We start from the raw sequence: 12,184 nt of genomic DNA, 5'->3' as shown, positions 1-12,184 counted from the left end.
CTGAATTGAAATGCCCCTTCTAATCTGCATCAGAGAATAAAACCGATCCTAGAGCATAATGTGTAAAGATGGGAGGGGAACAGGGAGCAGTACTCACCATTGCACATGCAGCGCACATTCCTGTAAAAGCGTGGGCACACAAAACTAATTCGTGCTGTGCTATAGGTCATCAAGGAATGCGAATCAATAGACAGACTTTGCTCACAGTGCTGTTCCTGACAATCCAGTCCAGAGCAATTCTTCTCCAAGATAGCAGAAATACGAATCACATTTTCCAAGTGTCTCCTTGCATTGGTAAGCTTCTGAATCAAATAGGCAGGCTTATAGAAACCACCGTTGTGCATCTGAACCGCAAACAGCATGTCAAGCTGATTGCTGCCTGCCACCGGCTGAATACTGATGATGTGTAGGCTGTCTTGTTTTTGGGAGAGCACTGCGTTTCGCAAGGTACGCCTGAACCCGTGCATGTGAAGGCCCACAAAGTCTTCAGGGGAAATGTTCTCAAAACGGATGGTAACTGTGTTCTGCAGCATTTCCTGTAGCAATTGCTCAACGTGGACCACAACATCGATGGGCACCTGGAACCGGCCATCACTGACAGAGACATTCAGGACATACTTGCCGTTATCGAGCCCTCCAAGGGCAATGATCTTCCCATCATGACTGTTGACCTTGAACAAACTTTTCTGCTCTGATTTTAGTGTGTACGTGAGGACATCGTACACGTCCTGATCTGTGGCATGAATTTTCCCAATGACTCCCCCTGGAAAATCATCTTCCATGGTGACAATGAAAATCTCCAGTGGAATGGCAGTCGGTTTGTGAATGCTCTCTTCAATAACTCTCACCTGAACATAGGTGTGGGAAACCTGCTGAGGCTTCCCAGAGTCCTTTGCCTAATGTAATCCAGGAAAAAAAAATAAAAACCAAAATAAAAACCACATATAAGAGCCAACAACCGTAACTTATTGCTATACATATTTTCATAGCATCAGTAATTCTGAAGACCTCTCCAAAGAACTTCCCAAAAGCATTTGCAAAATACATATGTAAAGAAACGTCTCAGCCATTTCTAGCAGTGGAACTTACAAACCCTTTAGGGAAGCACAGATATCTCAGCTAAGTGGATTGCAGAGAGAAATGTGTCAGCAGTACGTCTCATTACTCAATCTGAAATGTTCCCAGGATCCCACAGCTATCACTTGTCCTCTTCACAACACAGACATTTGAATGTGGTATATTCTGCACCAAATGGAGTTTGGGCTCATTTCTGCTCTGGAAAAGAGGCTGAATCCCAGTGAAATAGCAGCACAGTTCCTGCCTTGCTTGGTGTCCTCCAAAGAGTCTCAGACCCTGTTTAGTCTGTGTGGGTGTGAGGGAGTTTAGAGTTTTCTACAGCACTCTGTACTACTTTACCTGAAGTGATCAAGAAACATGCTTGAAATAAATAAAATTTATCACCCTCCAAAAATGAAATACGTGCTTGGGTTGCTACTAATGATAAAATACAAGAGCAGCACTGCACTTGAACAGATGACTGTATGACCTAGAGCACGTATGATGGCATAACTTGCACTTTTTTATAGAGAGTAAAAGTGCAAGTATGACGAAAAACCCAAGGCCAACTTGACAGAAAGATGTACAAACTTGAATTAGTGTCCTCTCCTGCACTAAGAAAAACGTTTCATTGAGGTCACTATGAAGACGTACAGCTCCACATATTTATTTGCTCCAGAAAAGAACAAAAGTCTAAAAAACCACGGGGCAGAGATGTACTACACGTGCAAAGATCTTTGGACATCAGGAGGAACATTTACAAGCTGAAGAAAAAAAAAAGGCAGGATGGCCACAATAATAGACATTATTAGTAAAGGATAAGTAAATCTAAAACTTTCTAAAAATCATTCATCCTCACTACTGAAAAGGCTGGGTGGAGTATTTAAAAAAAGATTTTATGTGTACGTGCACACACATACACACGTACATGCACAGAGATTCCATTCCATTCCATTTTCAATTTTAACATTAGTTTTTAATAAACCTAACACAGAGGAGGAACCCAATGGTCAAAAGGAGAAAGCAGCACTCTGGCATGTACGAATGGAAAGAAACACTGCTACAGTCTATACACAACAGGAAACTATAAAATATGTTTTCATTGCAGAAATCCCTAAAGAAAATAATCCTGGGAGGAATTAGGCCTTCAAAATCCAACAGCGTGGTTTTCTGAACATGTTGGTGCATGTCAGAAATTGTGGTCTGTCTAATATTTCATTTCTGTGACATGGATTTATATAGCTAGAGGATGCTGCTTAGATTTAACTCTCATGCCCAATTTTGGTTATACTGGAACTTTGGTTAGCAAATTGCCTGTGAAGAAGGATATTTTAGGATGAAGGCATGGGAAAAAGGTGAGGTTTTTTTTAATCTTCCTACAAGGCTCAAAAAATTGGCTGCTGGAATATTAAATGGCAAACTTGTAAAACATTACTTTGATTTGAACTGTCAGCTAGCATCAGAGCTTATATTTCTTGAATTGCAACTAACTGCGGATGTTACTGCTGCCAATAGCATTAAATGTTCTTGTAAAGGACCAGACGGGCTGGATTGAGAGAAATCAACACCAGTAAAGCAAGAGGAGGAAACCTGCATCGTAGGCTTAGCTTATAGGACCATGTCTCATTTCCATGAAGAGGAAGAATTCATTCCCTAGACTTGCTTATTTACTGAACCCTACTACATTTTCTCTGGCAGTCCTGAGAAATGTGGACAAATTACTTTTGGATTTACAGTTTTTTGTAATCAGAATTACCCTGGTTACAAAGTTCCCCAACAGTGACTCTAAAGCTAAGTTTTAGCTGGACTTCTATTGCATGTCTTATTTTCACATTCCTAAAAAGCTAAGTTGACCTTGGAAATGTGATTTCATGAATTCTTGGTAAGCTTCCAAAAATTTATGATTGAATTTACGACTTAAAAGCAGAAGTGATTTTCCTTCCTAGAACAATATTTTGCTGTCACTCATTCTGTGGTGTATTTATATGTATATAATGCATTTTTGCTTATTTTCTTCTCTTAGCTACAGAAAAAAAAAAAAAAAAAGATGAAAATCTTAAATCATAGCGGCTGCTGCTCAGAAAATCCATTTCATGCTGAGGAAATTGGAAAGGTGGCTGGCTAGGTATTTATATTTATATGAAATTAGGTTTAAGGACATCAAAGGAAATACGCCATGTTGTACACTTGTAAACTGGAATGCATGGTATTTACTCCTAGAATGCAGTCAATTAAAACCAATCTATACATTCAATGCACAGGTGACCTACCACAATGAGGGTTTTTGTTTCTGTGCAGACGCAAACATCAAGCCATACCTGCACACAGAGCACATATTCGGTTGCAACCATGTGCTTGAAGATGACTGCAGATCTCAAGACGCCGTGAGGGTCCAGCGTAAACTCCTCCTCTTCATTGCCAGTGAGGATGGTGAAGGTAAAAGGGGGGCCATTGTGAAAAGAGTCTTTGTCTGTCACTACCAGCTGCAAAATGCTTGTGCCCACTGGTTTATTTTCCTTTACACATATACACAGCGTATAAAGAAAAGGATTAAAATGATATATATCACAATTATAAAACACCACATATTGCTATGGAGAATATCCAAATGAACGCTCTTTGCCCAAGGCAGTATTTCACAAACAGTGGTTATTTGGCACTGCTTATGCCCCATGGACCGGTAGCAGAGATGGAGGTAGCCATCACATCTCCGGGGACTGACGAGCTCTGCCTGACACTGCATCCCATCACAACTGACTGACCATTAAGACTTGCACCTCGTGTAAGGTGCAAAGAAGTGTGAGCTTGGGCCAGCTCAGAATTTTTGAGGCCAGAGTATAATTTCTGGTGGAGCAGGGATGAACGGTAAAATGTGTGATGGATCCTGAGGTTAAAGAGCCTCAGCAAACAGAAACTTACCAAAGAGTTAAGAAAGATGTGTTTATACTTTAAATAAGATCACTTGATAAATCTTTGGCAGATCAAGGGCTACTTAACTGAAACCAAATACTTTTGCATTTTAAAAAGTCAGAGAAGTTTTGGATGTGCAGGATAAACTTACTTGAATTACAGCTGTATAGTTAGCTGGAGTAAATATAGGGCCATTATCATTCACATCAGAAATGTCCACGTTGACCGTCACAGATGAAGACAAAGGAGGGGTGCCGCTGTCTCTTGCCTGGATAACTAATGAATAACCAGATATCTGCAGAAAGGTGAAAACATTGAATCATTGTGAAAGCAGTCCTAAATTTTAACTTGTGTTCTTTACATCCAGTGCACCACCTACCATATTCTAAAGAAAGCTGTCTGGCCTCATTACCTTCCCCACCCTCAGTATAACATTACCCTGTTTATTGCCACACTGTGTCCCAACTTCTGTTTTATAAGACTATCAATAAACATAACAGCTTCACTGTATTAAAACAACTGTATCAGATGGTGCATTCCTGAAACAAAGGGGCAGACAAAAAATAAACAGTGGATAATATCCAAACTCAGTTATCATTACTGTAACTAACATTTTCATCTCTCCTGGGTGTCAGCTGGGATATGTGACCAGTTTCTATGTAACTTATGGTTGGTTTCCAGGATATTATATAAATTACTTATCAGAGCTAACCTCAGTTTGACACACAGTGTTTCTAACACCGTGACGGAGAACCAAGAAAATGTTCACAGACAGTTGGCTTAAACACACTGGAAAACACTTGGGACTACTAGGGACAACACAGTCTCTGTAGCAGCAGGATATTATCCACCATTTAATATAAGGGTTTTTTTGAACGTACTTGTTTGTAACAACCACAAACTACTCAGCACAGTGTGGGCAGTTTGGTGCATCACCCGTGGGCCCTCTATGTACATATGTGCCTGTGCCTGAGGTGTGAGCATGTGTGACAATCTGCAAAAGCTCCGTCTATGCACAGCTTATGGATGACAGTTTGATTTTATGAACTGCATCCTTATGGCGGCCTCCTTACGTCTTACAACCGATTTTTACTGTATATCTCTTGACATTCCCCAGCGTCTGCTGCTGACACGTCTGCCCACAAATCCTTCTAAGGGAATAAGCAAAGGGCAAAACGTGTACCAGATGAAACACCAAGGTCCAGCCGCTCAGTGCAGGGCTGGAAAGGGGGAAAAACACAGAATGAAGTAATGTTAAAGGTGCTTTTTTGGGGTGGGAGGAAATCCAAAGCCATCTGAAAAATAACAGCCATTTGGGTAAAGGGGAGAGGTATAGGCTAAATGTATTAAACAAGGGAGATCTTCTGATAAGGGAAGATAATGGAAGCATTTTTGGGGGGGTGTAGGAAGAGAAAGACTGTGGTTTCATGGGGGCATAGTAACAAAGGAGGGAAGAAGAATCCTGAACTATGTGAAGCCAAGAAATTGAGCAGAACTAATATATTTTTTCCCCTTTTAACCCATAATTTCTACAAATAGATATAATAAAGACTGACAGTTTGGTGGGATCTTTCTCAAATTTTGTGTGTGTTTGCTTTCACTTCAATGCATCCCAGAAAGGTAGATGGCAAAAGTCATGGTTTCTATATGATTACAGCTCTGGTTTCTTCAAACCACTGAAACCTGGGAGTCAGCACTGCCTCTGGGGATCTACAGCAGATGGGGCCTCATGTATCATTGTCCCTGAAGGGGTCAGAAACACCTGTGTCTAGGAAATGTGCCAAGGAAGCAAAGAAAAAGACAGTATCACAGCTTATTTTAACGGAGGGGAACTTTGGAAAATGCAGACCTAACCGAGCTGGCAGTAAACATGCACACAGTGGTGTGGGTGAATGTGTATGTCTGAATGCAGATGTACATGAGTACACTTAGGAAACTAAATGAAATCATATTAAGAAACTAAGCCTTTGCCATTTAAGAGAAATAATTTACAGAAAATTTGTAACATGTAAAGCCATTGTTACGCTCCTGACCTCAGCAGTCTGCAGTAAACTCATTCTGCCACCAAACACTGACAATTTAATCCTGCCTTTGTGATCGTACAGAAAGGATATTCGTCACTGTTTTAAGCTGTAGCCCTGATTCCCGTAGAGAGCTTTTCCAGCTGAGCCCACATTCTGGGATAGCAATCAGCTTTCCCAGTCTAGTGAATGCATTGCTTGGAAGCAGAAGGCACTGATTTCTTTATGTGTTGCAAGACTTTTGAAGCCACATAGCACTCTCCTGCCCTGCTTGTAGCATAGGCAACTATGTTCGTTTGTTTTTCGAAAAGCTGCTAATTGCTAGCTATGGCAAAATGGTGATAATTCACCTTGGATGAACAATCTAGTGGGCAAACAAAGCAGCAAAATCTGTTTAACGAAGCACTCCTTCACTTTTGGTACAGCCTGGCCACTTCATAACATCACCTCCCCAGTGACATGTTTTGCAGAGCACTAATTAATGGCTGAGGTCTCAGCTCGGTGCTTGGTGCCACAGTTTGGAGGATGTTGTAATCGCTCAGTTGCACACACTGCTGCACAGGTGTGCTTGCACACGCAGGAGAGAGGAGGCAGCTCATTAACGCAGCAACAGCTGCTGGTGGCACCACAGGAGGAATCCAGGGTTGCTTTCTCCCCAACCTGGCCTCAGCTGCTGTGTTGGTGCAGGATGGGAACAGAGCAGAGAAGCTGGCTTGCAGAAAAGATCAGGGAGAGGGGTGGGGTGGGAAGAAATGGAATAAAATTAGAAAGACCTGTTGAAGCATCTTAGGTTGATCATTGCCGAGTCTAAAAGAAGCTTCTTCAAAATGAACTGGCAGCAGAGTTGAGATCAATAAACATCTGTAAGTCATCATAAGTTAAGAAGTCCCACAGGTCTTACCCTTTCTCGATCCAATTTCTTTTTAACCTTCACGAGTCCCAAACCAGGATCAACTGAAAATTCATTGTCTTGATCCCCATTCACTATGGAAAAGTGAATCTGCCCATTGGGAGGACTGTCCAGATCTTCTGCTATCAACTTTTTGAAGAGAAGAGTGAAAATGAGCAAAACAAATATTAAGTCATCCGTATGCTGCATTAATTGCTCAACACCCTGAAAAGGGAGAATTCATATTCCATCAGACTAGTAACATCTGAACTGCACACCTCTACAGCGCCAAGCCAAGCACCACACCAATCAGTTTTGCTAGGATGCTTCCCTTGGGCCTTTTTGAAATTGTAGCTCTAAAATATACAAAATATTTTAATCTTAATATTCCACGTAACACTTCCTTTCTGCATCCACAAGATCCAAGATGTGAGTATTGTGAGATGTGGGTATGGCACATCGCATCCCCGACTCAACAGACACCAATACTACGTGATAGAAATATTATGTATTTTACTGAAAATCTGAATTCTGCCTTCTAGAAAAAAAACACTTGTTTTGAGCTGACTCATGAAATGTAATGCCTTAAACATGTCGTTGTTCCTTGGCAGCGTATCGGGGTTGAAAAGAAACAGTCGGTGCTACTGCTACTTTCTTTTTTGGGAAAAACTGGCAGCAGCCTGGAAAGCAGCAGCAGACAAACAATACTGGCTAGAGAACAGTTCGGGTAATTCAGATGCAGTAGTTATCGTTATTAACTAGTGCAGCAGTATTTTATTAAAGGTCCTGTAGCAAAGGGCTTCCTCCCACCTAAGTGCTGCCCGCGGCCTCGCTCACCATTATCACCGAGTCACCGACAGCGGCATCCTCGCTGATGACTGCGCTGTAGACCGCCTGGCTGAATTTCGGTGCGTTGTCATTGACATCTGACACGTTTACGTTCACAGTCGTAACGGCGCTCAGGGCTGGAGTTCCTCCATCTTTCGCTTCCACTACTAAGTAGAAATCCTTACACGATTCATAATCCAAAGCTTCAAAAATGGAAATCGCTCCTTTGAAGCAAGGGAGGGAATGTCAACAGCCAGTGAAAAATAAATAACGCTATGGACTAAGGGATTTGACTGTAGTAAACAGTACAGCATGCTATTTATCACCATGGCACACATACAAAAGATGTTGTTCTAACTGTAATGCTGCTCAGTCCAATAAAAAAATTTGGTCAGGTTTCTACTGCTGTCGTTCGATTAAAGAGTGACGCCAATTGCACTTGGATTGACTCTGCAGAAAGGACCTTCACAAGGCATGAAGCAATAAATGGTTTACTGTGAAAATGACTTTTATTATACCAGCATTGTAGCTGGAAAAGTGGGGGCCATATCCACCCATTTGCCTGGCTCATGCCCAGAGCCTGTGGGAGAACTGGATGCTGACTGTGGAAATCAGCCCTGACAAGTCAACAGAAATTCAGTCCCATGTAATTAACTTCTCATGAATTAAATACAAATGAATGAGATGTGAATACCTTTGAGAAATCAGTTGTCTATAATTTATGTGAATAAACAGGGACTTCTCCACTCAACTAGGTGTATAAATTTTGGGTTTCCTCACCACAGGATCAAAACTAACGTGATTCAATATGTACCCCCAGGTCCCCTCTAGGAAAGAAATGCTTTTTATGCAAGCCCTCCACTTGTTTTGCATGTACCCGTAACAACAAGAAGGGTGGACTTGATGCCTTGAAGGAGATAATGCTGGGCATGGTAGGAAAGATTTAAAAGTAAATCCTTAAACCTGGCAAGCCAAATCCTTTTCAAGATAGACACATCAGGAGCAGGGATATATGGAGCTTAAAGGTCATTTAGTCCAACTGCTGCCCAACACAGGTGAGCTAAACCTAAACATTCTTGAAGGTAACAATCTCTCATGTTCTTATAAACCTCCAACAACATCAGTTTCCTAACCTTCACAGGTAATGTATTTGAGTACTCAATAATCATTACAGTTAGGAATTTCTTCCTGTCATGTAAGTGAAATAATCCACATGCAGTTTAAGACCATTCACAATTTCTTTTCTCATGGAGAACAGTTTATTCCCCTCCTCTTTGTACGTACTTTTTACAAGCTTGAATACTAACAGCATGCCTTCTCTTTTCTAGCTTAAATAGCCTCAATTCCTCCAGTCTTACCTGGTAAGCCACATTTTATAGACCTCAGATCATTCTTCTTAATCTCGTCTGGGCTCTCTCCAAATGACTCCTACCTTTCAGCATGACTTGCTGGAAGCAGGAGCCCTGAAGAGAAGCTTCCAAGTGGGCAGCACAGCGTTCCCACTGATAAATGGTGTCAAGGGCATTATTTTTCAAGTCCTGATCAGGCATGCTACATCAGCACCCAGCTGTCTGGAAACTGAGCTCCTGCCTCTAAACTGATAATAATGGAGCTGTCACACATTAATGAATAATAAATAGTTCTGTTTTTTACTTGTGTGATTAAGCTTCATTATGGGTTTTTATTGATTTATCTCCTTGGCTTCGTTGTCAAATGTGAAGTTAAGTATCGCTGTCTAGGTGTATTTATGTTTAAATTTTGTTAGTACTAATCAACATTATGAAGATAACAGACAACACACCGCTATGTTACATGTAAGGCAGTGGCCTCTGCAGAGTGGAAAGAGATTTTTGCACACAGTAATATAAATGACACAATGCATCATTTTGAGATTTTCCAGGTTACTGGTTATTACAGCTGCACTCAAACAAGTGTTACCTTCAGCTTTCAAAATCAAGACTGTTTTGCTCTGGAGCTCCAGTGGCAGATTTGTACTGGTCACCCTGAATGTTATGAGAATACAGGGATTCACTACAGCAAGCGCAGAAGAATCATTGCTTACTGTTGATGGATTAAAACCTCAATAAAGAATATATACCACTAAGGAAATTGGAAAAAAAAAAAAAAGCCATTTGCACCAAATACTGCAGCTTTTCTTACTATTCCTTAAAAAGAAGCAGTAGCATGTTTTTAAAATTTATGATGTATAACCAAAAAAACCCCACCCAAAACGGTGGTTGAAGTCAACTGCCAAACAGAAAACAACCTAAGTGAAGTTGCATACAGTTGTATAAACAGCAGTCACATGTTGGGACTGCCAGCTGTTTGCTCCTGACAGCACTGTCTGATGCTTGCTAAGGTCCAGACAGCTGAGGCTGTACCCAGATGGTAAGCAGGTAACCACTGGAAGTGTTCATAACTGTAGGGTTGCACAGTTTGGCTAATGGGTTTTCACATCTGCATTGACTTCAACAGACATACTATCGGAGAAAAGTATTCTCCACTCGAGCCGGGGCAGCTGAGTGTGACTGTAACTTACAGCACTCTCCAACCTAAAATTATTTCTTAACTGTGCAACTAATTCTACATTGACAAGCTCCAAGGCTCTGTTCTTGGAAATTTTTTGGTCCAAGAGCCTTCCTCAGAGCATTCATATCTTCCTGATGCTTCCACTTTGCATTACAAAGAAAAGCCACTTTACAAACCTGTTTTTGAGTTAATCCTGAACTTCCCCTTCTCATTCCCCGATCTGATGAGATAGGCAATCTCAGCATTAGTACCAATGTCTTGGCTTGTCGCAAAAACAGAAAGGACCTCAGTGCCAGGTGAGGTGTCTTCAGGTACTGTAACAAGATAATCTCTTCTTTCAAACACAGGTGGGTTGTCATTAATGTCCAGCACTGTAATGGTAACGGTGGCAAACGAGGACAAGGTCAGCACAATGCTCTGATCTGAGGCCTTTACACTGATGTTATAGGAAGACTGAAGCTCTCTATCAAGTGGATGCTCCAAAATAATGATTCCTGATGACCGGTCAACTGAGAAGTAACCATCTGCAGAGTCTGCCAGGGTATAGGTAACTTTTCTGTTCACACCTGAAATAGAAGTAAATGTGAAAATTATAAAGAGAAATAAAGAAAACAAAAATGTCTTCCCATATAACAGAAACCCTAAGCAGAATCTTCTGCCACACCGATCATTTCCAATGGGAGTGGAGTACGTGGAGGTAGGAGTGCCTGTGGGTACAATATTGCTGAAAGTTTGGGAGATCAGGACGTGCTCTTCTCACATGTCAGGTCCCCGTGGATAAGTTAAGTTGCTTCCCTCATCATGATACTTTTTTAAAAGATCACTTCGCAGAACTGCTGTGTAATGAAACTTGAAAGCAGAATCCAGATATGGTCCTTGCCCAGAAAAGCTTACAATTGAATTAGATGAGACAGGCAGAATGCTGAAATTGGAAATGTCTCCAAGCACATCTTGAAGGAATAGAAATGTACATAAGGGAAAAATAAACCCATAAAAATACATCAGGTGGCACAGAATGTACTTTCTACCACTGCTGCCTTGATTCCACTGTTGAGCAGCAAAATTACCATAAGACAATACCTGTTAGACAAAAGCGGCATCAAAGTACTCCTGCCAGCCTATGGACATTTTATAAAGGAAAGTCCCCCCCTGCCCAATTTGAGAGCAAAAATTGAGTTGTATGAAAGACATCTTGTGGTTTTCAAATCCTGCCTGTATTTCCCAACACAAAACACCTATCCACATGGCTGCTGGATATGCAGATCTATGCTAAGGTTGTTGTCAGTAATAAGGCCTGAGGGGAAGGCACTGACTTAGTTGCTTGCTGCACTACAGTGGGATAGCCATTTCAAATCTAATTAAAAGTGAACACAGATACAACTTAATTCAACTCCCTTAATGCTGGTTGATTTTGTGATTTAGTCCTGGGTGCTTCACTAAGAGATTATAACTAAAACACAAAGACCCACTAAAACAGAGAGTCTCTGGTTTTAACACCTCTCACTAGAGCATTTGCTGCCCTTTTTGTTGCAGAACAGATTTACAAGCCTGACATTAATCAGAAGAACAAGAGTTACCAATCCCTTCTAGGCATATTTTGTTAATTTAAAATTTGTGACAGTATTACTCTGCTTTCCAGCAGCAAAGCATTGTAGAAATGTCTGATCAAAAGCAGCGCAAATCACAGTTGTTTTCTGCTTGACGTAGCAGGAGTAGAGCATCCACACAAGGGGGAGCTGGGAGACTCTTTCTTCAATCACAGGCACATAAAAGCTGGAACAACTACAAAGTCCCAGACCCTACTTGGAGAGCATTAGGAATTACTATTTGGCCTCTTCAGGGAATAAAGTTTTTATGCAGCGCTTGAGACACCAGAGCATACTTCAAATGTTCAAATGTCTTTAAAATAAGGAAAAGTTTAAATGGCAATATTGCAATGAACCAGGTGGGG

At 41.2% G+C, this 12,184-nt stretch overlaps 1 protein-coding gene across 14 annotated transcripts in view; it reads right to left on the bottom strand.

Annotated features, from left to right (window-relative positions):
• Positions 1-12,184, bottom strand: part of FAT3 (FAT atypical cadherin 3) — a 419,159-nt gene that overhangs the window by 42,033 nt on the left and 364,942 nt on the right. For all 14 annotated transcript variants that reach the window (XR_011737022.1, XM_071803302.1, XM_065832545.2 and 11 more), the window contains 6 exons: positions 10,410-10,799; positions 7,714-7,928; positions 6,889-7,026; positions 4,118-4,261; positions 3,375-3,572; positions 98-896 (listed from right to left, as the gene is read on the bottom strand). Coding sequence is in view for 13 of the 14 variants with exons in the window: in XM_071803302.1 (XP_071659403.1) it covers positions 98-896; positions 3,375-3,572; positions 4,118-4,261; positions 6,889-7,026; positions 7,714-7,928; positions 10,410-10,799 (1,884 nt within the window). In the remaining variant the exon portion in view is untranslated. The remainder of the gene's footprint in view (positions 1-97; positions 897-3,374; positions 3,573-4,117; positions 4,262-6,888; positions 7,027-7,713; positions 7,929-10,409; positions 10,800-12,184) is intronic.

The sequence above is a fragment of the Patagioenas fasciata genome, chromosome 1, assembly GCF_037038585.1.
Source record: "Patagioenas fasciata isolate bPatFas1 chromosome 1, bPatFas1.hap1, whole genome shotgun sequence".
NCBI classification, from domain to species: domain Eukaryota; kingdom Metazoa; phylum Chordata; class Aves; order Columbiformes; family Columbidae; genus Patagioenas; species Patagioenas fasciata.
The sequence above is the reverse complement of the archived record's forward strand: the minus strand, read 5'-3'. Positions and strand labels throughout refer to the sequence as shown.